The following is a 26,273-nucleotide window of genomic DNA, read 5'->3' on the forward strand; positions in this document are numbered from 1 at the left end:
CGGTGTCTTTCTGCCCTTTGGAAGCTCACGGTGACAGGCAGTGAGCCAGACATCGGATGGAAGTGGCTCGTTCTCTAGAGTTTAAAAGTCTGACAAACTACTTGCAGTGCTAGCAAGGACCAACAATTTGTAGAATGAAAACCAGCATGTTCAGCAAAAATGCGCTGAACAAGGGCTCTTTCTTTACCAAGCCATAAAATCACTTACTACCAATCAATTATTTTTGCGATGATTTATTAACTGCTTTCCAGCTGTTCAGGCTGGTGTTCTGTTTTTCTGGATGGTTGGGCTTCTCAGAAGCATTTTCTCTGAAGCACAGTTGGTCCAGTTTTCTTGTAGTCTTCCCTCGTGACCCACATGTCCCTAAATGATGTTAAGCTGGTGAGGACGGAAGCACCAATCCACACGGAGTACATCCTATCTCGGGGTGCTATGATCTTTACAGGGAGTGCGTTGGGGTTCTGAGATTGCAGTTCCTTCAGAAGTCTCTCGTGGAGACTTCGGAAGAGGGTCGACCCGCCTGACAATACCACATTCCTCAAGAGATCGGGATGGATATTTCCATCGCATTTCATAATGCTTTGAAGGATCATTTTGTCAATTCCTGGGGCTGTGATGCCAGCGTTAGCTGGCATGAAAAGAGTTTCAGGAGCTCTGAACAGCTGGTCACCCATCTTGATGACATTACCATCTGGGAGAATATACTCACGTGCGAGCTTTTTGGGCTTTTCCTGCATTTTTTGGCTGGGGTCTAAGGCCACATAGCACAGTTTCTCCTTGATGTCCTTCACAATTTCCTTCTCTGCTGTGGTCACGAAGGAATGTCCTGTCTCCAAGAGGAGCTGAGCAAGGTATTTAGTAATGTCTCTGCCTGCAAAATCCAGCCTGGAAACACCATGGAGCAAGCAGTGGCCTTTGTAGACAGGGACTGTCAAGGTAATTCCATCTCCACTGTCCAGAACTAACCCAGTTGTTCGGGCAGAAGCATAAAGGGCCATCAGAGCTTGCAGAGCCACAAAGATGGCAGGCACCTGGAAACCTTCAAACATGATCTCGGCCATTTTTTCTCGGTTCGACAATGTGTTCAGTGGTGCCTCAGTCAGTAACACCGGCCGCTCGCTGGATTTCATCTTAAGTTCATGCTTAAACAAGTGCCTCCAGATCTTCTCCATGTCGTCCCAGGATGTAACTCTGCCATGTTCCATTGGGTACTTATAAGACAGGATGCCCCTCTTGGACTGGGCTTCTTCTCCGACATAATACTCCCTCTGACCCGCTCCGAACATAATTGCTTTGGATTTGGGGTAGCCTACGACAGTAGCGATGACCGACCTTGGTGCCTGCTCTCCCGACAGGCCGGCTTTACACAGCCCAGATCCATTGTCAAAAATCACAGCCGGGAGATCTAAGATGTTGGGGTCAGACATTTTCTGGCAAGAAGGAAGCAGTCTCCCCAGCAGCTCTCTCTCTCTCAGGCTCTGTGTTTCTGCTCAGGGGACATAGAATGTCTGGTTATATATTCTAGATTCTTGAGAGTCACAAATGGGAACATTCCTCTGAGTCCCCCTTAGCTAACAGCTTCTCATGGCAGCCCAGTGAATACTGCTCCCTCCCTCAAGGCCTGGGAGTACTCCTGAAGGTCACCAGTATGAAGAATTTTGCTTCTCTCCCAATGACTGAGCCATTCTTCTCTCCCAGATGAATTTTAACGGAGGCACAACACGTAGTCTCAGACCATCACATACAGTGGGGACAGGTTCCAGTGCTTATATATTTATTTATAACTCAGTTTTTAATACCTAATTAACATGAGATCTGGTCTTCTTCTGACACTTCAGTTCCTCAATGATGGAAACACCTTGAGAAAACTTAATCCCATGTTCTGAGTCCATGAAGTAAAGAAACCTATTGAAAAACAAATACAGACCCAGTGGTTTGGCTCCTATGGAACTGTAGTCTAAAATATACGAGAGAAGTGGTCTCTATGGGTATGCAGACCTTATATGAATTTTAAACATTGTATTTCTTAAATGGGTTTATCTTAATAACTTTTAAAGTAACTTCTTAAGATGAAGACTCCACAAGATAAAGTGTTTGACTTGAAGCCCAGTTCCAAAATATAAAGGTTACTGTAAATTGTTTTGTTTATGAGAATGATGACATCGATCATTAAGTTGTTCAAACTTTCAAATATGACAATAGAGCCAAGAACCTTCCCATGGTCTAGACTGTAGCCTGTAGCCTCAGGCCCTTCTAGGAACCAGTGCAGTGCCACCCTTCCATCTCAGGGGGAACCTAGAGTGGGATGGACTGTGCCTCCGAACGGCACAGTCTCTGCTGGGAGTGTGAAAGCTGCCAGTGGCTGGGCTGCTGCATTCTGCTCCCTTCTGCATGGCTAGCCATTTCCACAGGCCAGCGTGGAAAAATAGTATTAAGGCGTGGCAAACCAGTTTGGATACTATAAAAACCAAGCTAAGCCAAGCCGTACTGCAGAGCCAAAAACCTGTTAGTCAGTCTGGGTTATTAAAAGAAAAATGCACCTCTACAGTTCCACAGAGAGGTTAACATTTTAAAGTTGATTTAAACTATGAATTAATAGAAATGTCACCAAGAGTGTGGGTCCTCTGAAATTTCCAGGCCCTTTTCTTAGCTACAGGGTGCTTAGAAAAGCTTCTGAAGTTTTGGATCCTTGAGAAATGAGTTTCCAAGCTCCCCAGGGCTTCCCAAGTCACCAGGTGGTCCCCTAACATGTCAGATCTGAGACTGGCTTGGAACAGGCTTTGTACTCTATATTTGTATTATAAACTCATTTCTCTCCTTTTACCCTTTGGGGGACCTTCCTCCTCCCAATGAGACATAAAAGACAAACAGACAGACTGGAGGGCCTGATCCAAAGCCCTAAATGGAAAGACTTTCATTGACTTGGACAAATTTCGTCATCAAATGACGAACATATCAATAAAGACCTGGGGGGAGATGCTCACGCCTGCTCCAGTGTTTTACCCTCCTCTGGGCACGGAGCCTTCCCCTGGAGCAGGCAGCTGTGAGGCTGATCTCCGAGGGCTCTCTCACGAACCCTGGGCATAGGGAGCACATCAGGAATGGGGCTGCTGCATGCAGCTCTATGGAGATCCTGAGCTGTCTAAATTATGCCGGGGCCTCGCCAGTCCGCAGAGCAGCCTCTGATCAGGTGGGTGCGAAGGCAGCCCTATAGCTGCCTTTGCCGGAGCGAGGCGTTCCATGCTGAGACTCTCAGAGGTGCAGCCCAGAATGTCTCCCTCACTATTTATTGTTAAGTCCACAGAGCTGTCTGAGAAAGTGGTTGTGGGAGGGGGAGGCCAGGGGGGATCACTCCAAAATTGCCCTGTTCTGTACACTCTGCCTGAAGCTCTGGTACTGGCCACTGTTGGAAACAGGAGACTGGGCTAGATGGACCATTGGGCTGACACAGAATGGCAGCTCCACTGATTGGGCTTTCCCAGTCTGATCCGCCAGCCATTCTGGGGTCATCTCAGCTTCCTCTGACCCTTCTACGGCTCGCTAGCTCCTATCCATTGCGCACTCTCTCAGCTTTCCTTGCCATAGGGGATGATTGCACACACAGGCAGGCCAGCCTCAGGACTAAGGCACTGAATGGAGATGCAGGAGAGCTAGGTTCAATTCCTTGCACGGCCACAGACTTCACCTAAGTCTTGGGCAAGTCACTTACTTGTAACCCTCTGTGCCTCAGTTTCCCAGCTGTAGACTCTTACCCTGCTTTATTTTGAAAGCTTTAAGATTAACACCAGTAGGAATCATTTTAGCAGATTATTTTATATTACTGCAGATAAGGCCCTGTACTGGCTATGGAATGGAACAGATAAGAGGTCTCTGTCTCTAATATCTATGACTCTGAAGGCAAGTATACAATTAGAAAGATCCAAAGCTCTGTCAAGGGAATTTATTCATGCATTATAACTATCAAATGCAAGAACTGTCACTGTCCTGAATGGATGCAGGCTAGATTTATCTAAATCCTCTTAAAAACATCTTCTTTGGACAATGTTTGGTCCAAAATCCTTGTAATCAGCTGCCGTGATCCACATTGGCTTGAAGCTGGTCAAGGACGTAATTACAGAAGCCCCGATCCATGTAGAAAACCACCTGTCTGTGGGTGCTATGATCTTTATAGGAACCCCTTTGGGGACCTGATGTTCTAGTCCCTTAAAAATCCTCTCATCGAGTCCAGGAAAGAGGGACGAGCCACCCGAGAGCACTATGTTCCCATAGAGAGTGTTGTGAATGTTGGCATCACACTTGGTAACACTGTGGGCTATCATTCTATGAAGGCCTGGCGCATCTTTACCAGTGCCGCCTGGCCCAAAGAGGATCTCTGGTGCTTGAAAGAGTGGACTGCCAATCCTGATTAGAGTCCCATCAGGCAGTTTATATTCTTTCAGTACCTCCTCTGGCCTCTTAGCTAGTTCCTTGTGTGGATCTGGAGCCACGTAGCACAACTTCTCCTTGATGTCCTCTATGATGCTCTTCTTCTCAGCAAGGCTCTCAAAGCGTTGCCCACTTTCCAGAAGGAGCTTAGTGAGGAACTCTGTGATATCTCTGCCCGCAATGCCCAGCCTGGAGACAGCATGGGGTAAGTAGTATCCTTCATAGACTGGTACGGTGTGGGTAACACCATATCCGCTGTCTATTACCAGCCCTGTGATGCGTGCTGAGGCATAGAGGGACAATATGGCTTGGACAGACAAGTAGAAAGCAGGCACCTTAAACTGTTCAAACATCAGCTGAGTCAGTTTTTTTCGGTTCTCCACTGGGTTCAAAGAGGTCTCAGTCATCAGCACAGGCCTCTCAAAGGCTTTCAGCCCCAATTCATGCTCATAGACATGCTTCCAGATCTTCTCCATATCATCCCAAGATGTAATTATACCACGTTCAATGGGATACTTCAAAGATAACACATCCCGTTTGTGTTGGGCTTCTTCTCCCACATGGCACTCCTTCTGAGCCCCTCCTAACAGGGATACTTTTGTTTTGGGGTGGCCAATAACTGTAGAAATGACGTGTCTTGGACCAATTTCTCCTGACAGACCAGCTTTACACAGCCCTGATCCATTGTCAAAAATCACAGCTGGAGCATCTAAAGTTTGAGGATTAAACATCGCTTCAGCTTCCCCCCCTAAACCGTAAATAGTTTCTGAAAAGGCTGCTTCTGGGAAGCTTACTTATGAAGGTTTAAGGACATATCTTCCAACCATATCTTCTCGGTTTCACATGAAGACAAGCTCTGCTAGTCTCTGAAGTCTAGGAATAACGCTCCCAACTTGGACTGGGATTCAGGGTTTTTATCCCCACTCTTGTGGTGGCAAACAAGGCATTTTCAGTGCTTAGTCCTGTAATACATAACAATGGATGAGCTAGATAATGATTGTTTGGTGGCCATTGCAACTGAAGCAGCTATATCCTAGCCTTTAAACATACTAATTCACCTAGTCGTTTATATCAGAACATTATTAAGACATTTAACGTACAGAATTTTTTGCAAGTAGATCATTAAGGATTTGAAATGCACTGAATGAGAGAGTCATGCGCCATTTGCATTTTCAAGGCTCTGAGCATTTTTAACATTGATACATTTAGGTGCATCGGTGTTCATTTTTAATGAGCGGAGCCCTTTTCTGCTCACTTATGCCAAACAGCACCTGTGTCTCTCCTGGGAATTATATCATCCCCAGTGCCACTCCACTCATCTAAAGGGGTCACCTTTAAAGCATTGAGTTCTGAAGTTAGCCAAGAACATGGCACTAACTAATCATTCTGCCTTTCCTAAGCATGACTATATTTAGTAGGTTTATATGTTACAGTGAAGTACTGTCATCGTCCATGAAGAAATTCTCCTTTCTCTTCCAGCTGCTGCTCTGGTGCCCCCTAGTGAAATGTGCACTACCCAGTCTGGGACACAGGTGCATGGAGATCCTTCATTTGGAAGATGGGCACAGCGGTGAGGTAAGCAGTGTAGGGAGTGGTTCGCAGAATAGGAAGGTCAACAAATTTGACATGATTTTATCTTCTGAGGGAGAAAGTTCTAAGGGTATGTCTACATGGCAAAAAAACATCCAAGCAACAGCAAAAAATCCTGCAGCAGGCGAGTCTCAGAGCCCAGCTCCACAGATGTGGGCTCACCCTACAGCGCTAAAAGTAGCTGTGTAGACATTTGAGCTCAGGCTAGGGAGGTTTTCAGAGGCTGAGCTCCAACCCAACCCGCCACAACTAGATCATTAGTTTCAGCACCATAGTGTGATCCCAAAGCTGTAGACCCAAGCTCTGAGACTCGTTTTTTGGGGAGTGGGTTTGTCCTGTAGACACACCCTAAATGTCCACAGACCAAAAAGCAAACAACTCCCCTTGGACTCAGGCCCTTGAACCCAGAAGGTCGATAAGTGTTTGAAATGACCTAGAGGCTATTAGTACTATTATGAACCACGACAGTGGAAAGAAAAATGCCTTTTTACTTGCTGTAAAGACAGGCTTCCCTGAGTATTATTACTAATTTGTATTACCACAGCATTTAGGAACCCTTGCCCATGGACCTGGACTCCTTTGTGCTAGGTGCTGTACAAACACAGAACAAAAAAGGAGGTACCTGTCCAAAAGAGATTCCAATCTAAGTATGAGACAGGAGACACCAGATGGATACAGACAGACCAATGGGGGAGTACAAGGAAACAATGGTCAGCACAACAGGCAGTAGTAACAGTGGCCTAACTCATTGTCAAGATTTTTATAGGCAACATGACAAAGGAGCGGTTTAAGGAAGGAGAATAATGAGGTCGCTTCACAGATATTTACAAGCAGCTCCCTCCAAGACTATGGGACAGCATAGCAGAAAGCACAAGTATTGTTCTTTCTTTAGCAGCTAAAGGCTTAAGGCCTCCTGCTGCAAACACTTATGCATAGGAGTGATGTCAGGAAAGGGAGCCATCCCATCAAGGTCAATGCTTGCAAGATCAAGCATCAATACAGTAAACATTCGGAAAGCAGAACTTCCATTTTAAATGTTCCTTTAGGGTCATTCAATTTGTTTAATATAAACTGGATCACTACACCAAAGATAACAGAACAAAAGCTACCCACACTGCTCTCATGACGTTCTAGCACTGCTCTGTGTTGCTACATTAGGAGAAATTGATTCAGTCATACATGACTCCAATTCTGGTTTGTTTTGGTTTTTTCATTTCTCCTGCTGGTAGGAGGAAGTGTGTTTGGGGGTTTAAATATTCCGTTAGTGGTGAGAAGGAATGGCTCTCACTGCTTTCGGGTCACCCCGCTGGCCTGCTAAGGAATAGCATCCAAAAGGGCATCCCAGCCAATACTGAATACAGAGGAGAAGGATGATGGGTGCAAATGAGGATTTGAAGACGTGGGAGCAAGATGGAGAAGTTAGGGGAAGCGGTGGGACATTGTTCCCCCTTTGAGGGTACTAGGAAAATAAGACATCTAACAGCCATTCTGAACAAGATGGTATGTTTCTACTGTTTTATTTTCTTTAATGTTTGGTCAGCCCATAAAAACACGAACAGCTGTAGCATCTTCTGTTTCACATCTTGGTAGCATTTCTCGAATACCATTGATTTTGTTGAGACACTGGTTCAGTTGCATATTCTCTCCTTAAAAGCATTTTCTGTGTACTACAGCTGCACCAAAATCTTTGTAATCACTGACGGTGACCCACATTTGTTTAAAAGATGTCAAGCAAGTGAGGATGGAGGCCCCGATCCACACACAGTACTTCCTCTCTGGTGGTGCTATGATCCGTACGGACATTCCGATAGGCACCTGCAGCTGCATCTCCTTCAGTATTCGCTCATCCAGTCCAGGAAATAGGGTGGACCCACCAGAAAGAAGCACATTGCCATAAAGATTCCTGCGAACATCAATGTCACATTTCATAATGCTATTGAAGATCATTTTGTGCACCCCGGGGGCTTCAATACCAATGTTCGCCGGCATAAAAAGGGTCTCCGGGGCTCGAAAGAGCTGATTGCCTATCTTAATGAGATTCCCATCAGGCAGTTTGTATTCTTTGAGGATTTCTTCTGGCTTTGCTTTCATTTCTTGGATGGGATCTAAAGCCACGTAGCATAGCTTCTCCTTGATGTCTTTCACGATCTCCCTCTCAGCTGTACTCACAAAGGAGTGTCCACTCTCCAAAAGGAGTCTCATGAAGTATTCAGTGATATCCCTGCCTGCAATATCCAGTCTGGAAACAGCATGGGGTAAACAGTACCCTTCATAGATGGGTACGGTGTGGGTAACGCCATCTCCACTGTCCATGACTATCCCAGTGGTGCGTGCGGATGCATAGAGTGCCAGCGTTGCCTGGACTGCAACATACATGGCAGGCACCTTGAAGCCTTCAAACATGATCTCAGTCATTTTTTCCCGGTTCTGCAAGGGATTGAGTGGGGCCTCAGTCAGCAGCACCGGCCTGTCGCTCGCTTTGATTCGCAGCTCACACTCATAGACGTGCCTCCAGATCCTCTCCATGTCATCCCAGGATGTTACTATGCCGTGGTCGATGGGATAATTCAAACTTAAGACACCCCTTTTGGACTGGGCTTCTTCTCCAACATAATATTCCTTCTGTCCTGCTCCTAGCATTGTGGCTTTGGCTTTCGAGCGACCAACAATTGCTGTAATAACTGACCTCGGTGCGCTGTCCCCTGCGATACCAGCCTTGCATAATCCAGATCCGTTGTCAAATATCACAGCTGGGATATCTAAAATTTTAGGGTCAAACATTCTTTGAACCATTTGCTGCCCACCTGAAAGCTGCTTTTGGGAGATCTAATGCAGGCAGAATGTTGGACAATAAAGGTTCTAGATTGCTGATGTCATATATGGCAGAGTCCTCTCATTCCCCCAGCTTGTTGACAAGGCTGTTATGCTACTGGCAAATGCCAAGGCAGGTTTTTGAGGAATTTGCAACTTGCCTTTTCTAACATTTCTGCCCTCAAATACCTAACAGTGGACCGATGAAGTAATAATGGCTTTGCTGAAGAGTCAGCTGAATCAGGGCTGTACAAACTTGACTGCTGAACCCAGACACGTCCCTGAAAAATGGCTTGCTTCAGTTCCTAGATTCACAGAGCATCAGGCCAGAAGGGACCATTATATAACACAGGCCAGCAAATTTCAGCCATTTACCCCTTTATTGAACCCAATAATCTGTGTTTGATTTAAGCATCTCTTACAGAAAGGCATGTCTTGATTTGACCTGATCCTGGCTGGTGCCTCTAGATGCTACCAAATACGGATAAAAATAATAAACTGTTTACACCGAAGCACAAATGTCCGTAATGCCTTGCTGACAACTAGCACTCGATGCTTTTTTTCACCTGTATTATTCCTACAAGGTTTTCTCCTGTGACTGGTGGCACTGTAAGAAATGTTCTGCTATACATACTAGGTTTTTTTTCATGGGCTCCATATGGATTTATTTAGGGACTATGGGCTATTTAAGAATCACTCTTGCAATCTGCTTAAATGCCTGCTTGAAAATAATTAAACCTCTCACGTGCCCCCACACCTTAACTAACAGTCTGCAAACTTTGCCCATAGCTGTTGAAGATGGGAACAGCTTCACTTTCATGTAGGGTCAAACTGAACTTTCCTGTTTGATTTCTGAACAGGTCCTGCACCAGAAGCAAAACCTTTCACTTAATCGTTTTCATTCCTACATGCAGAACTCTTTAAAAGTATTATTTTTAAATGGAAAGGGGCTACATTTAGTATTATAACATTCTGTTTCTCGTCAGTCTTTGCTACTTATTTTCAAAGCTCTACCTTACCCGCGAAGTCATGGAAGTGAAAAGCAAACTGGTCATTTCTGCAGATTTTGCTGTTTTCAGGAGACTAGCTTTCTTTAAATGAAGTTTCTAACACTTTCCATTGGAAAAAAGAGCCCTTCCTCAAAGATCCTGCATGTTGTGCTGCTGGCAGATAAGCCAGCTTGCAAACAAACATCTTTCTTCCATTCTTAACCTTCACAATCACAGAACATTCCACGGGAGAACCAATGCTCCAAAAGTTTTGAAATATCCTGCCTGTGACATTTGACCTCCGTTTTACACCCCTTTTTCTTTTTTTTTGCTTTCTCTTTAAATTGTATTTTTGATTCAAGGAAAGGTTTCCTGAAGAAGGTCTCCATCAATAATTTTGGAATATACTTCTGAACACAATCAGGTCTGACAACCCAATCCCAGTTACAGTGAAAATTTCCGTTAACAAAAATTACCATATAACTTAGTTTAGAATCCATGGCTGTTACAGTTTAATTGCTTCTCTCTGTGGCTTTAAATCAAGGGCAGCTTCAAAGTGAAGGTGGCTTCTATTAAATTTAATTACTTTCTTTTGTAGCTTGCATGGCAAAAGTGCCAGCTATTAAATGAAGGTGGTTATGAATCAGGGGCCGATTCCAAACAAAAATATATTTAAAATCTCTACTTAATATAGAAATCCATAACTTGTTAGTGCAGGGACTTTTCTGCCCTAAATGAACTTAAAAAAACCCCAAAACAAAAACCCAACATCTGATAAGTGATCGACTCCATGCATGTTATTTCCATCTCAGCCTATATTCCACACATGTTCATGTTAAATGCTGCTCTATCCATTTTAGCAATTTCTCTAATCCTCTTAATATTTGTGTACATATATTTCAATGTGCAGCACACTTATTTCCATGTGCACTTCTATATTAATGTCAACAGGTGTCCTAATCATTTAAGAGGTTGTTATATTCATCGCAATAGAAGCCCTATTTAGTTCAGCATGCTGTGTGTGCAGTTTACAGTAAAGTATTCAGTTTAGAATATAATGTTTATTATTTAAACAAGGGAATTTTGACTGCAATTATAAAACAGTAGTTAAGCTGAGATGTTGGAACGCCCATCTGGACCCAACATTGGCTCTCCCTTGTAAATCACCATAATGAGGTCATGCGTGAATTACCCTTAACTTTGTTACTATTATGCGTGTAAATTTGCTGCTCCCGTTGGTTGGAAGTATTGGAGACTGTAGACCTCTGCTCAAAACAGGTTCAACAAGGAGCAACAAAAGTTTCCTCATGCCCCCTTGACAATGGGGTTCAAACCTGACCTAGCAGGACCATATTTAGGAGTGAAAAGTGATCAGTGGTTCTCAGCCTGTCCAGACTACTGTAGCCCTTTCAGGAGTCTGATTTGTCTTGCGTACCCCAAGTTTCATCTCACTTAATGATTTGCTTACAAAAAAGACATAAAAATACACAAGTGTCACAGCATGCTGTTACTGAAAAATGACTTACTTTCTTATTTTCACCATCTAATTATAAAATGAATCGATTGGAATATAAATATTGTACTTACATTTCAGTGTATAGAGGAGTATAAACAAGTCATTGTTTGTATGAAAGTTTTAGTTTGTACTGACTTCACTAGTGCTTTTTATGTAGCCTGTTGTAAAAGTATGAATATCTAGATGAGTTGATGTACCCCCGCCCCCGAAGACCTCTGCATACTCCCAGGGGTACACATACCTTTGGTTGAGAACCACTGAGTTAGGTCATTCTCCATGGCCCATTCAATCCTTGGCCCTGCAAGTCTGCCAACTGCTGCCAACTGTGAGGGAAATAATTTGCTCATCAGGAACAGGTGAGACCATCAGGCTCCTTTCCCATAGGCCACTAAATAACAAGCAACTGGTAAGAGCTTTAGGTTACCTCTCATCAGGACTGGATGTGAATTGGCATCCAGAGCTTACCTTGGAAATATTTTAATATGTGCATTCTACAAAATTTCTGCAGACCCATTCATAAATGGTGCCAAACATGTATGAACAGACACTGGATCTTATAAAGGGAAAGGGCACAATTCACAAATAGCTAAACATGCTATTTATAGGGCAGTCTTGCGTATTTTATTTGAGAAGTGCTGAGCATACCGTTCCCACTTAAAACAGCGTACACAGATTTGCGCTTTGACCATTTCACCTTCCCAGAAATGCTCTCCCCTGCCCTGCACAGCACCCTGCTATTTAAACATCTCTCTGGTGGCAAACCCAGAATTCAGGCCAGGTTCTAAATTTGGAAGCCATACAAAACTTATGTAGTGAGTTTCATTTGAAGATTCGGGGTTTCAAGGTTAAACCTGTGGCAGGGGGAAAGGGAGTCCAGTGCTGCCTTAAACTCAACACACCATCATGATATCACGGAGAATGCCTATGATGCAAATTGAACAGCACCATGCACAATGAGGCCCCTGATATAGAGCCTCTAGTTGCTACCAAACAGAGAGGAGGGATGATCCACTGTTTAGGGCCCTAGCATAGGACTTGGGAGACCAGGATTCAATTTCCTGCTGTGTGACTTGGGAAAGACGCTTAACCTATCTGTGCTTCAGTTCTCGAGCTTTAAAATGGGGCTAACAGCATTTGTCCCTGTCACAGGGGTATTGTGAGGATAAATACATTAAAGATTGGGACGCACGCAGATACTGTGGTGAAGGGGGCCAGATGAGTATCTAAGAAAGACAGAATGCATATAAATAAGGTATTGTTTAGTGGCTGGTCCAGGATGCAAGTCATTATGGAACTAGGCTGCAGGGATATTAGCCCTTGCTAGGGGGAAATAAAATGGAACAAACCTTTATGATCTGGAACTGCTAGGGAGTGTTAGCAGAATTTGCACAGCTCTAGTGCTCAGCTGATAGCCTGCAGCATGAGGAGTGAATGTCACGGTAGCTACCACATGGGTGACAGTATGTCTGGATTTTATTCTATTAATATATGGGTAATTTAATTACTATTTTTATGCTGGACTCCTGCAGTAGTGAGTTCCACAGGTTAAGCATGAGGTAGTGTTTCATTTTTGTCAGTTGCCCCTTTGATTCATACCTGTGGACAGGTTAAAACCTGGTGTTCAGTTTTATTCCATCAGACTTTTAAATACATTATCCAGTCTTTAACTCTTCTCTGTGTTATTATCCCACCTTCCAATCATTTTCTTTAAATTTATGTGGTCCTCTTTCTTCTCATATAAACCTTCTTTGAAGATAATCCAGACTGAGCAAAGTATTGGAAGACTGGAAGAGGAAGCTAGACAAAAATCCACCTAGAAGTAAGATGCAAATTATTAACAGTAAGGGTAATTAACCACTGAAACATTTTACCAAGAGTTGTGATAGATCCCCTATCACAGGGAATGAAGATGTTTTTCCTAAAAAGACAGACTCTAATTAAAAAAGAAATTAGTTTCAGGAAATCCTATGACCCATGTTATACAGGAGGTCAGACTAGTTTATGATGGTTGGTTTTAGCTGAATCTATCCCACAGGGGACATAACAGTTTACAAAGCCTCATTATAATACACTGTAGATTGTTTATACACAGTTAAGTACAGCTGGAACCTCTGAAATGCTAACTTTGCATCAGAGAGATACTCAGAACATGGCGTGTGCTCAGGGCACACGATCGTCAGTGACAAGATTGCCATCAGTATACCTGGGGTTAAATCCTGGTCCTTTGGAAGTCAATGGCAAAGCTCTCCAGGACTATACTGAAAGAGGACTGGGACAAGGAATTTTGTCACCAACCAAACCCATTCCAACTCTGGTATTTCCTCAAATTTCTACAAGCAATCACGTGTTCCTGTGTAGCACAGTGCTTACAAAAAAAATCTCAGACACGTTGCTCCAAGCAAGTAGTGATATGTCCATCTAAACTTGACAAGTGGCTTGATGAATTGGTGTTAATTTCTCTCCCAAATAACAAATGAGCTTTGTCGGGCAAGACACAAGTGCCAGTGTGTCAGGGTCCCTTTTTCTCCCTTTATTCTCATGAATTCTCTATAAAATGTTTATTATTTTTGTGAATTATAGTTTCCCTGTTTGCTTTTATGGATGGGGAGAATGGGTCCTGGGTTTGTCGGCCGGGGGTAGCTCATTTTTATATTTCACATCTGTGATAGTGTGTTGCACGACAGGATGATTGATACTGCTTTCAAACTGGATTAAGCTGCAACTTTTAGATTTCAGTGAAGCTTCAAAGAAAACACATTTCTGTACCTTTTTTTCATGATGGAACTTCCTTATTAACCATTGCATGCTCCTAGAGCACTGAGTCAATTGCCAGTGCAAATATGCCTTGCCGTTATTTAGAAGGATGTAACCACAGACGTGAAGACAGCATGCCAAGAGAGTGGAGTACATTCTGTTATTGTGTCTCAAAGAGGGTTCTGCAGGATCCCTTTGATATTTGCAAAGAAAATTAGTAGCTGATGTCTGTTTGGAGTTGTAATTCGAGAGAACACTTCCAGACGTTAGTAAAATTCAATGAATTAAAAAGGAGAAAAAAAAAGAAAGAAAGAACTAAAGGCATACAATGATGGAGAAGATATATCTTAAGGCGGGCAGAGGAGTCATGTTGTAATGTAGTGGTTGTGTATGAAATCAAGTTGCTCTCTAGTGGCTGTCCCACAGACAAAATAAAAGATCTATTATTGCTGCTGGCAAAGGGAGATCTCTTTTAGGTCAAGTGCTAGAGGCCTGTGGTTTTTGCAGTTGAAAGACCAGGATTCTAATCCCTTCTCCCCAGTGCAAGCATGTGATCTGTGCAATACATGCCTGGCTGGAGTGTGTGGATTTGCATACTGTGTCCTAGGGCAGCTGCAGCGAGTGTTTCAGGGGAAATTAACAGGCAGACATGGGTGTGTTCTCATGGAGCGAGGGCCGCGTCTCCTGTAGGAGAAACTGGATATGAGAGAGGGGAGCAAAGTGGGAAGCAACACCATGCATTGCTGGCAAGCGGGCGAGGAAAGCTGGTCACCAGCAGCCTTCCTTCAGACAGGGTAACAAAAATAATAGGATTGAGCAATTCTTAGCCAATCAGAAGCAGTATTTGCAATCAGAAATACTTTGCTCTAACAACCCTGCGAGATCCCTTTCCTCTCTCAAGGGATGTGTTTGATTGCTTCCTCATTTGTTTCTCTGTAAAGCCCTCTTGTGCAATGTCTTCAGGACAATCCAGACACCCACAACACACTTTGAAGCTGAATTTTATTGTGTCTATTGACACCAGTTATGATATTTCAAAACACTTCAGCTACAAATTGTTACCATGCGCCCCTAACATTTCTAATAACCCCCATATAAAAACAAACGCTGCCTTCCCTGATGATTTTACATCTTCTCGCTGACTCATTTAACTGTGTTTGTTTAAACTCCTAGTTTTTTTGGTTTTGTTTTTTTTTAAATGTAAAACATTCAAAGCACAATTCTCTGCAGAACCAGATTTCAGACACTTTGGCAGGCTTTTGCACTCGTTTTTGCAAGCGCCAGATGGACAAAGTCCTCCTCTCCAATTTTCACTGCAGACCTTTGATCTAAAATATCGGTCTCTAGTACAAAATCTGCAGTCATTCCATGCATGGAATTAACATCGTAAGAATTGCCACCGTGGTCCATCGAATATAGTCTCCTCCTTCTGCAGAGGCCAGATGTTTCAGAGGAAAATGCAAGTGACACGGCAGCAGCCAGTTATGAGAAACTTTGCTTGGGTCAGGTTTCCTCCTAATTCCCCCCTCCACCCAATGATTAGGTGTTGGCCTAAACTCTGAAGTATGAGTATTCATAGTGTTCATAATCCTTACAGAAGCTTTTTTTTTTAGGATTTGCTTTTATAAATCTGGCAATCTGTTATCCACATAAATGCCTAATCCCTTTCTTGTATCCCACTAAGCTCTTGGCTTCGCTGATACCTTGTGGCAATGAGTTCTGCAGGCTAACTTCATAGCAGAGCTGCAGTGAAGAATTTGAAGTAGAGAACCGAAGTGTGGAAGAGAGAAGAATTTTAGTGAAAATGGACCCGACCTTACATTTTTTGTGCACCCCTCTCTCCATGAAACCCATCCGAGACTGGGGTTGTCATGCCAGAAATGCAGGGTTGGGCCCTCGATGTAGGTTAAGCATGGGATATTTTTTAAATAGGCAAAGTAAGATTAATGTTTTAAGACCATCTCTGTTATTGTGTAGAGGTGAAATTCACCCTGTGCAGAAGGACAGTACAAGACAGAATTCAAGTAGTACACAGCTCTGGCATTGGCCCTGTGCACAGGGATGGAATTCACCCTAAATTTGTTCAAATCCTCTAATAAATCCTCTAGATTTTAGCTATAAAAAATGAAACATATTTAAAAAACCCAGCCCCAAAACCAGGACCAGAGCTCAGTGCTGCAAAACACTTGCTACCAACTGTAGCGCTTTCTATCGTGAATCGTCCCATTGAAATTTCATAGTAGCAAGCAATACATTTAGCAGCGTTTGCAGGCGTACATATTTGTTATGTGGAAGCCACAAAACTGCATTGTGCTCCCTCTGCTGACCCTGCAGATGTGTTTCAGTAACAAACTTCCTTCGCTGAGCTTTGTGTGGTAGCAACGATCAATGCCAACAAAGACAGGAGAAAGCTCTGAGCCGGATCCAACTCCTATTGTAGTCACTGGCTCAGGCCCTCTGCAAATTGAAGTTGTTACTAAACCAAAAAGCTGTGTTAATTTCAGCTGCATACAAAACACTGGGGAGCAAAATAAAATCAATGTTTGCAAAATAGAAAAGAAGATCTAAATCAGCAGGGAAAGTGTTTATTTTCCATCTCCTAAAAGGTATTCTGGAAAGTAGAAACAAATTATAAACTACACCAAAAAATAAATACATCTCACTGTCCTTGTAAGGGAAATTTAAATTACTGTGTTGGTAAACTGGAATGTCCTTGAGGATACAGACCTGGTCTTCTGCTTTTTACAGTCATTTGGTCTCTCCGGTATCTCTGGGGGATGGGAGGGAGAAGGGCCTGGAATTAATAGTTTCATCCAAAATGTAACAAACCTTCCTAGTGACAAATAATCAGGAAGGCTCAAGCCCCAGCAGGATTAAGATTTAATTCAAACAGTTTGGAATCCAGCATCACCAAAGCCGCTTCGAGCTGCATATTTTCCATTTGGGGAAATAGATTTAACCAACAACAACAACAAAAATGAAATAAAAGATGGGAGACAGAGCTACACATCTTAACCCTGTATAAACAATGAAAGCTCAGCTGAAAATCCACATATTTAAAATGATAGACGTGATTCTCTGAACAGTGAGGAAAAAAACCATAAGAGACTTATCATTTACTTCCTCCATGTCCAGTATCAAGAAAGGGTAAAGGAATTTTACCCAAGTCTGTTCTTTCTGCTCAGTCACGCATTAACCCTTTCTGTTGCTGTGGGACAAGGGTAAAAGTGATGCCTCCTGGCTTGGCTCACTGAAAGGGAGTAAAACAACTGGCCCCCTGTCTCCTATAGAGTGCCTAAAAACTGGTGCCAAGAAGGGATGGGTTTATGATTAAGCCACTGAATTGGGAGCCAAGGGATTGGATCAGCTCTCATCTCTGCCACAGATTTCTTCTGTGACCTTAGTCAAGTCGCTCAGTCTCGGTGCCTCAGTTCCCATCTGCAAAATGGTGACTATAATACCACTCTTTGTCTGTCTAATCAGTTTGGATTGTAAACATATAGGGCCGGAACTGTCTTACTGTGAGTACATACAGTATCTAGCACAATAGGTCCCAGATCTCAACTGGGGCACTTAGGCATTACAGCAATACACGTACTAAAAATAATATTCAGCAGCGATAAAACTTTGAACATATATTTAAAAATAGAAAGGCAGAGAGCCACATGCAATAATCCTCACACCTGCTTGCAGCCATATTTGTGCAAACAAATCAAGCACCTGTGTATCCAAATGGATATTTAGGTGCCTAGAGACTCATCGGTGCATGCAATGGCCCATTAGTCACTTTCTCCCAGCTGCTGTTCGTTGTTCCTTGTTGTATGTATCACTTCATGTATGGTTAATTAACAGCGCTTGTAATTAGATCACTGAAGTCAATGGGAGCCATACTGTGGGTTTCAATTCGTATAGGATCAGGCCCTGAGTGTAAAGTGGATTCAGAGCCATAGAAAGGAAATTTCAGCTCCTCATAGCCGTGAAGAATAACTATTCATGTAGGATTACCTTTGCAGTTAACCATTTTGGAGTCTCACTGTTACAAGTTAGCCCTATATAACAAATTGCTCCCGGGCTGTGCTTTAGACACAAATTACTTAGAGTTGTGTAGAAGGTGTGAAAGCAACGAGTGCAGAGTTTTAGTAATACAAAGTGCAAGGCATTCACATTAACTAGCATTCAAGTGTAATATCACTGGAGCCTGGCCAGTGATATAGGTCAAAACTCAGTCACATGTCCTGTTACTTGGTCCTGAACATCCTTCAAATCCAGCTAAGCAAACAGCTCTGAAAATCCTTTGCCAAGTGCCAACTCCAGCTGGCATCCTAGTAGATTTTACCGTACAGCTTATTACAGTTTGAGGTTATGAAAAGGTTACTAATGAAAAACATTTCAGGAACCTGTGCCAGCAACATAGGCCAGAGGAAGAGCTGTAATGATGCGAGCATGTATATAACTTTGGTGGAAAGTCTGAAACATCCATTCCACACCCTGAGAGCAGCGTCTGTTTTTAAATCCCAACAATTCTGGACAAGACCAATCACCTGGATCTCTTCTAAGGGGTTTATGTTTTGCTTTCTAAATATTTAAAGCTATTGATAAAGTGAAATACAACTTTCATGATGCTTCACTCCTTGGTTATCTAGTTATCATTTTTAGTTTGCAGGGAAAGTGTGTGTTATATAAACACGAACACAATATAGCTAATAAGGTGTGAGAGCACCAAGGAACCATGGCATGTCGGCAAAATGTTTGGATAACCAAGAAAACTTCTTCAAGCGATCCTCCTGAAGGTCTGGTGTGAAATAACACTGGATGCCTAAGAAAACACTCATTTTAAATGATTATATTTTTCACTAGTAGAAAGAGCCAATCACAATCACACCAAACTCTGTAATAAAGCTACAAGAAATACTCGTCTAATTTTCATTAAGAGAGAAGCATATCTGAGCTATTGCATTTCCCCCACACTATTTGGCCACCTCTTAGCCAAATGGTTGGCATCTCTTAAGCATTGTACATAAACCTTTTATCTTCCTGACTAATCAGAGCAACATTTAAATGCTATTTTAAGGTGCACCCTTTACAGATGTCCACACAGCAGTTAGCACAATGGGCAGTTAATCTGGTTTGTTCAGATTTGTTATTACAGCATGTCTGTCTTCCTTACCTTTTCTATGGTTCAGTTCAGTTCAAAATTTGCTCTCAGACACAGCCAGACAGCTCCAACTGAAGTCAGCAGGAGTGGAGCAGGCACATCTGAAGACAGAACTGGGTCTTAAGTGGTTTCATTCTTCCATTGACATGCAATGGATTTGAGGGGAACTCCTATTCATGCTAACAGGAATCTCCGGGCCAGTAGTCAGAGACTGTTGCTGAAAGGCTTCAAAGGTTCCACTTCTGCTCCCTTCTGCAGGGCAACAGTAAATCAGGTGCTTTGACTTCAGTGGAGGCTGATATACACTACCTGAGGAGCTGGCCCCCTAGAAAAGGAAAGTGCTGCCACTATGCTTCTCCCTGCCTCCAAGGGTGAGGACTTTTTAAAATAGTGTCTGTTTTATGATCTGACATCAGCAAGCCAAATGATCGGAAAACAGGAGAAGAGGGGGGAAAGACAAGGGAAGGGTGGACTGGCAACCTATTTTATTGGGAGACAGGCAATGTTTACACAGAGAGGTCGAGACTTGATCCAATGATTGTCAACGCTGGGGAGAGGGAAAATGAGGAAGTTACACTGGGTTCTTACACCAGGGAGCTTTTAAAACCTTCCCAACCACTATGCGTTTTATTTCTTTCCTTTTCGAAGTCCTTCTTTGTCTAGTTCCTCCCCTGGCATCCAACCAGACATTACAAAAAGATAATACTTTGTTCCCATCCACGGGGGTTTCTGGCAGAATATTCAACATTAAAAACCAAATGAGAGGTCTACATAATGCAAGAAAGCCCTCTGCTCTCATTTAACCAGGACACTATTTGGATGCTGTGCGAGTGCAGAGGGGTCTCTGCCTACTCACCAATGCTATCCATCATTTGATAGCCCATGTTTCCCTTAGTCTTCCAAGACTCTTGGCTTCCCTCACGTCTGGGTGTTTTTGAACTAGCCTTAATGCTGTAAATCAAAGTTGTCAGCATTGGAAGAAAATTAATGTGAGAAGTTGTTCAAACGGCCACCAGCCATGTACACTCTGCACATAGAGTATTAAGCCAGACTTCCGAAATGACTTGGCTTTTCACTTTTATTATGTTTCCCTCTTTGAGTATTTGCTAGGAAATGTGTGTTGGAAGAGCTGCCTGTTCTCCACCAGACAGATAACGGCCTAGAACTTCTTTTGAAGGGGCTGTTTTGGATCTTATCATGCAATCCACTGAACTCCCTTTGACTTCAGAGGGGGTTGAGGATACTCTGTAACTGGCAGAATCTGATTCTTCCACCTTTGGGGCCAAGCCACAAAGTCTAAATCTGGATCCAGATTTGGAATAACCTAAAGTCTGGATCTGGGGTTTTGGTCTGGACCCATTACAGAGCAAGGGGCCAGCTAAGTCCAAACAACTCTTCTCCTATGCCCTGTCAGAGTGGAGCTGCTGAATTATCCATTGTGAGTGATTTATCCAAAGAATGTTGCTGGCATTTGCACCAAACAAACAACAGAATATATCCTTTCCCCCCTCCCTCCTTTACTTGACCCACTCTACTTAGAACAGGACGTCAGGGCACTTATTTTCTGAAAGCATTGTTCCCAGGTTTAGAAAAAGAGCACTTAGGAAATAACTTGGTGCCAATCTGCTCTGGCCAATGGCTTCAGGTTGAAAGAATAGTCCATAGGTTAAGGTGCTAGCATGGAACTCAGGAGCCCTTGGATCAATCCCTTGGTCTGCCATAAGCTGTGTGTGTGACCCAGGGCAAGTCTCTGCTTCATTTTCCTCTCTGGAACTTGGAGGGAATAACACTGCCTCACCTCACAGGGGCACTGTGAGGATAACTGTGTTGAAGATTGTGAGGGGCTCAGACACTTTGGTGATGGAGCCTATATAACCACCTAAAATAGAACAATTTCAAATGAAACCTAGCTGGTTGACAAATAATAATCCAAGCAATTGGGAGCCTTACTAGGTAAAATATGCAGTGCCATATTAAGTGATGATATATCAAGGAGTCCACCGCATTCTTTGGAACAAAATTCCAGTTCAGTGGGAGAGTTTCTCACGTGAAGCAAGGAAACATGTTGTGTGACTGTCTTCAGGCTATTTTATTTCTATTGCTTTAGTTCTTTAGATTGGCTTTCAAAAGTCTTTATCCAGTAGCTCTGGGCACTTGTGCATCAATTTAGAATTTAATACGAATCCAGAAGATATTCTCCTAGGACACAAATTTAAACTAAATGGTCTAAAAGTCAACAGATTGGGGACATCTTGGGCTAGAAGTGTAATTTCAAAGTTGAAGGTCCTGACAGCTGCCCCCATCCATTTAAACCAAAGGAATGAGACACTTCTGATGACTGCTGCCCTGGCAAGTTTGCCAGCTCTTCTCTTTCCTTGGCATTTACATCTTTCAGAACCTTGCAGACCAGCATCACTGTCTACCTCAGCTGTCAGATGCTCAAGCTAGCTACCTAGAACTGACCCCACGGGAGTTTTGACCGAGTAGGACTTGAATAGGGCCTTCAGAACACAGCCCAGCATTTGCAAGTGAGCCCCCTGCTACAAAGCCAATGGAAGGAAGATAAGAGCACAGGTCATTGATCTTCGGCCTACATCCTAAATAAACATGGGCTTTGCCTTCTCATTTCTAAGGGTCTGTCTACACAGCATTTTGGACTGGGTGGGAGAAAAACCTCAGCCTGGGTCAACAGAGGGGCTCACGCCATGTAGTGCTCTAAAAACAGCTGGAACTTGGCTTCTGAAGCCTGGGGGGGGACAAGAGTGGGGTAGCTCCAGCCTTCTTAGCTGCAGTTTCAAAGCGCTGTCTAGACAGCTCCTTTTGTGAGCCACGCTACCCAAATCTGTGTATGTGGGCTCAGAGGCTCACTCCAAAATGCCATGTAGACATACCCTAAGAGACTAAGTAATCATTTTATTTAAAGATATTTTAAATATGGCCATCCCCGCCCCCCCCACACACACACACATTCAATTATGATCTTTTTAAGATATTTCAAAATTTTTAGACCTGAGCTACTCCACCTTGTCTCTTTAAATTATCCAAATCTTTGACATGAAAAGTCATTATTTGCAAAGTCTCCTGGTAGCAGTGCTTATTGAAGTGAGGCGGCGCGCAGGCTTGGGTGTTTAAAAATGGATTTGCCATTGCAAATGGCTCAGATGACTCCAGTCACGTCTCGGTAGGGTAAAGCACTCAAGGCTTTTGATTGCAGCAGGTCCTGCTGATTCAGGGACTGAAAGCTGTGGAATTGCTGGCAAAGGAAATACTAATAATTAAAGCAGTAATCGTGACTCCGAGGCAAGAAAGACATGCCTACGGGGCGATGAGAGATTTAATAAACAAAGCAAATAGGAGCTGCACGCTGCTCAATGCCATAGAGCAACAATTACCGCTGGCAGCGTATCCCACCTATCTTATGTGCCAGAACAACAGGTACGCGAGGCACGGCTCACAAAAACACAGAGCCAACCTCCTGAAGGAACAGCAGTTGGTTTGCTGGATTGGAGAGGCTCATTCAAGCAAAACGCTGCTCTCAATGCAGTCACACTTTGCACAGATGAAAGGCTCTTGACCAGTTGCTGGAAAACCTATTCCATGCTCCTGGGGATTTTATCAGGTGCGGTTCAGACTCGTGCCCATTCGGGGATATATTGCCTCTATTTTCTGTAAAACAGGGGGAACATTGTCCCCTCAAAGCCTGCACCTAATGCTCATGGGAGAGACAAGCACACACTGAGGAAAGAACAAAGACCACTGTACGTAGCATGTCACCGTCTCTTATTGCTGAGGCTGGGCCTCATTTCAGATCCAAATTTCCCCACAAAAGCTGCCGTTATTGTGACACCACCATTATTTAATTCAGAAATGCGGAGTCATGAAACCACAGCAGCAGCAGCCAGCCATAACAATGATACTTCGCACTTGCACTGCACCTTTCACTCAAGGATCTCAAAGCACTTTGCAAACAGCTAAACTCTTCCTCACAGTACTGCTTGGAGAGCATGCTCCTGCTTCCTTCCAGATGCTAGATCACAATGGAAAGTTTTTAAAAAAAACAAACCACACCAATTATTTCGCTACTATAACTTTTCCATGAAAGCAAGAGGTGTAGCTGTGCTGGAGATGTTACGCGATCGTGCATGGGAAGCGAGGGGGCCCTGATCCTTGTGAATGGGTGATGACATGGTTTGTGCGATCAGGAATGAGAGTAGAGATGGCCACAGGACCTTCTGTCTATTAAAATGTGGTCTGTACCATGAAAGTGTCTGAGAACCCTGGCCACATGCTGTCTTGTGCTACTGAACACTTTAGGGAGATTTGGGATACAGTTTGTATAAAACTTACTATAGAAAATGAAGACACCTTGTACTGTTCATTACTTGAATAGCACCACAGATGTACAGGCAGTGTGGTCCAGTGGGTAGGGCACTGGATTGTGACCAAGGAGACTTGATTGTTTTCCCTGATCTGCCACTGAGCTGCAGGGTGACCTTAGGCAAGTCACTTCACTTCTAGGTGCCCGTTAGCCCTTTCTCCCTTTGTCTATTTAGATTGCAATCTCTTGTCCCTTCCTATGTGTTTGCACACAGGGCTGGATACCTGTCCTCCCCCTTCTCCTCCCCCCAGGGCCGGATTAACGCAGGGGCTTTAGGGGCTGCAGCCCAGGGCCTTGGGTTAAGGGGGGACCTTGCAACAATAAGTCCCCGCCCCTTCCCTCATCCCCGCACCCCTCTCCATGTGACGTGGGCCCAGCATGAGTGCAAGTGCCGCTCAAAATCATCTTGCGTGCCACGTTTGGTACACACGCGTGTCATAGGTTGCCGACCCCTGTTCTACATTTTTTAAGACTGAAATGTAACCCCAGAAGGGCTTTCTGTTAATTAAAAGGCAAGTTTAGTATAGCGTTAATAGCCTCGATGCCATACTTGTGATCATTTTGTTTTAAATTAGGAAAAAGATTTGTACACAGGGGCCCCACAAAATCTAACAGCCCTGGGCCCACGAGAGAGTTAATCCAGCCCTGTTTGCACACTAGACATCCTGTAAAATTGCTACTAGCCAGAAGGAAAGACGGTCACCATTATCCCAAAGAGCTTACAATCTACCACCGATTATATCTAGTCTACCAGAAATATTTCCAGTTAGCTGTTCCCCAAGACGGTTTTCCTTCAAAGTATGGAATAGTTCACAGAACTGGAGCCATTGCAATTCACGGGAGCAAAGAATGCTGAGCATCTCACGTACTCAGCACATCGCAGACTTGGGCAACTGATGCTTAGCAGGAATCTATTTCTGGAGCGCTGAGTATCTTGGAGCACTGTCCAGGAGACGTGTAACCTGGCCCTTTGCAATTGTCAAATCTCTTAATTTGCTGTCATTCAGGTGTCAAGTTACTCTGCCTTGTTTACCCATGGTAATAATACCCCACAGTATCTGCCTTATACTCAGACCTAAGTGAAGTAATTTGACAGGAAAAAAACAAACAAATGAAAGGAGTCTTTAAACACATCAAAGAGAAAGTGTGCTACTCTCCACAGGACAATCATCACAGGCCCAGCTGCCTGAATCTCAGCTCCAAGGCACAGCTGATCTTCATGCTACTGCCTTATAGGGCTGCCAGTCCAGGAACACCTTGCTGCTATTCGTGCTTCTTCAGCCCATAAATAATTGCTAATTCTGGCAGCCAGAGGTACGCCTGTGCTGGAGAAATCAGCACTGCCCTGTCTGTGAAGCTAAGTGCCTTTCCCAAGACATAGCCTGGTTGTTTAGTCACATTTCACCTTTCAAAAGCCCTAGCTCCCAGGAAACAGAGGTGAGGATCCCCTCTGTTCCCCCCCACCCTCAGAATGAGCTTAAAGAGCAGGTCAGAGTCACTAGAGGTTGGATTTCAAATGACATAAAATGGGCATAGAAGGGTAGACTGGCTGTTAGCCAACCTCTGCCCAAGGTTTCTCCAGTCCTGTTCTGGGCCTTCTTCTCTCACAACTCGGCCTGCAGCCAAGTCATGCTTTGATTCCCCCTTTCTGGAGAAACAATATAGAAGGCCAAAAGACCTTCTCCTCACAACTTCTCTAGATCCAACCTTCTTTCAGGGCTGAGGCCAGCAGGGCTTTCCCTTGGAATCCCCTCAGCAAGGTCCCAAACTAGGCAGTACAAACATAAACCCACTTCTGCCCCTCTCAGGCAGGGCCTTCTATCCCTTTCTCAGCCTGAACTGAGAGCCGCCCAGCACACTCCCCCTAGAAGTCCAAATCCTGTCTTTACAACCAGGAACCATCATCAAAGCTTGCCCCACCCCACTGGCTGCTCTGTTGCTGCTGACCTTCTGCTGAATGTCTCTACCTCAGAGAGGATCCCAGGACCAGCTCTTTGAGTTTCCTCCTACTCATTCCAAAGCAAAGCGGGACACTACAGCACTCCTATCCTCTACCCCATAAGCCTCCATGTGCTGCAGATTTCCTTCCTTTATAGTGGTCACCCAGCTCCTTCCCCAGTTGGGTTTCATCTTTAATTAAGCCTGCTCCACCCTTCAGGGGCAGCCAGGTAGCATAATTGGCCTTTCAGGCCAACCTTAACCCTTTTGTTGCCTGTGTGTGGGGTATCCACCTCATCACAATGGGAAAAAACCAAGTCTTTCTCAATGAATACAAAGTTGCTTCTCCAACAGATGCAGTATTGTCAACCCCACGCGTTCAAATATCATGGGTCGAGTCTCAAAAAATGAGACTGACTTAAAATTCACCAGATTTTTTATAATAAGGGGGGTGGGTCTTTTAATTTCCTTTCTGGTTTCTGAGCCTTAGGGGGCACTCAGCTCACATCTCTTAATCTTTTCCTTGCAACCACTCGAGCTAGAGACATACCTTGAGAAAAACAAAAGCTGTGACTCCTGACTCCTGGAATGGGGGCTTCACAAATGCCGCCAAATATCATGAGTTCTGTGAGAAAACTATGAGCGTTGGCAACACTGGAAATAGCATTATCAGTCTGACAGCAACTGAGCTTGCAAAGGCTGTAACAAGGATTCAGG

The 26,273-nt window shown here is 43.8% G+C and overlaps 3 protein-coding genes across 10 annotated transcripts; all 3 read right to left on the bottom strand.

Moving 5' to 3' along the window:
• Positions 1-227: 227 nt before the first annotated feature.
• On the bottom strand, positions 228-1,427 carry LOC137165450 (actin, cytoplasmic-like). The gene has a single exon (XM_067566727.1). The coding sequence runs from the start codon at positions 1,425-1,427 to the stop codon at positions 294-296; it is 1,134 nt and encodes a 377-aa protein (XP_067422828.1). The 3' UTR covers positions 228-293.
• A 339-nt stretch (positions 1,428-1,766) lies between these two features.
• LOC137165734 (actin-related protein T2-like) lies at positions 1,767-25,668 on the bottom strand. Of its 2 annotated transcripts, none has more exons than XR_010923475.1 (4): positions 25,566-25,668; positions 12,928-13,144; positions 11,573-11,654; positions 1,767-1,905 (listed from the first exon to the last, which is right to left on the bottom strand). XR_010923475.1 is itself a non-coding variant. In XM_067567141.1 (4 exons), exon 4 carries the CDS (start codon positions 5,154-5,156, stop codon positions 4,020-4,022), a length of 1,137 nt encoding a protein of 378 aa, XP_067423242.1. In that variant the 5' UTR covers positions 5,157-5,387; positions 11,573-11,654; positions 12,928-13,144; positions 25,566-25,668; the 3' UTR covers positions 3,867-4,019. The 2 variants fall into 2 exon arrangements, 1 of the variants encoding a protein (XP_067423242.1); XM_067567141.1 differs by lacking the exon at positions 1,767-1,905 and adding an exon at positions 3,867-5,387.
• On the bottom strand, positions 7,532-8,831 carry LOC137165451 (actin-1-like). Of its 7 annotated transcripts, none has more exons than XM_067566733.1 (2): positions 8,668-8,831; positions 7,532-8,535 (listed from the first exon to the last, which is right to left on the bottom strand). In XM_067566733.1, the coding sequence occupies exons 1-2, from the start codon at positions 8,806-8,808 to the stop codon at positions 7,663-7,665; spliced, it is 1,014 nt and encodes a 337-aa protein (XP_067422834.1). In that variant the 5' UTR covers positions 8,809-8,831; the 3' UTR covers positions 7,532-7,662. The 7 variants fall into 7 exon arrangements, with proteins under 7 accessions (XP_067422834.1, XP_067422832.1, XP_067422833.1 ...); XM_067566731.1 differs by having other exon boundaries at positions 7,532-8,566; positions 8,651-8,831; XM_067566732.1 differs by having other exon boundaries at positions 7,532-8,421; positions 8,521-8,831.
• Positions 25,669-26,273: the final 605 nt, after the last annotated feature.

Source organism: Emydura macquarii, unplaced genomic scaffold (assembly GCF_026122565.2).
Source record: "Emydura macquarii macquarii isolate MOO-44397 ecotype Brisbane River unplaced genomic scaffold, CSIRO-AGI_Emac_v2 contig_2768, whole genome shotgun sequence".
In the NCBI taxonomy this organism is placed as follows: domain Eukaryota; kingdom Metazoa; phylum Chordata; order Testudines; family Chelidae; genus Emydura; species Emydura macquarii.

Bases quoted from the DNA above. Each gene is read 5' to 3' on its own strand.
- LOC137165450 (XM_067566727.1), bottom strand. From the start codon at position 1,427: ATGTCTGACCCCAACATCTTAGATCTCCCGGCTGTGATTTTTGACAAT.
- LOC137165734 (XM_067567141.1), bottom strand. From the start codon at position 5,156: ATGTTTAATCCTCAAACTTTAGATGCTCCAGCTGTGATTTTTGACAAT.
- LOC137165451 (XM_067566728.1), bottom strand. From the start codon at position 8,808: ATGGTTCAAAGAATGTTTGACCCTAAAATTTTAGATATCCCAGCTGTG.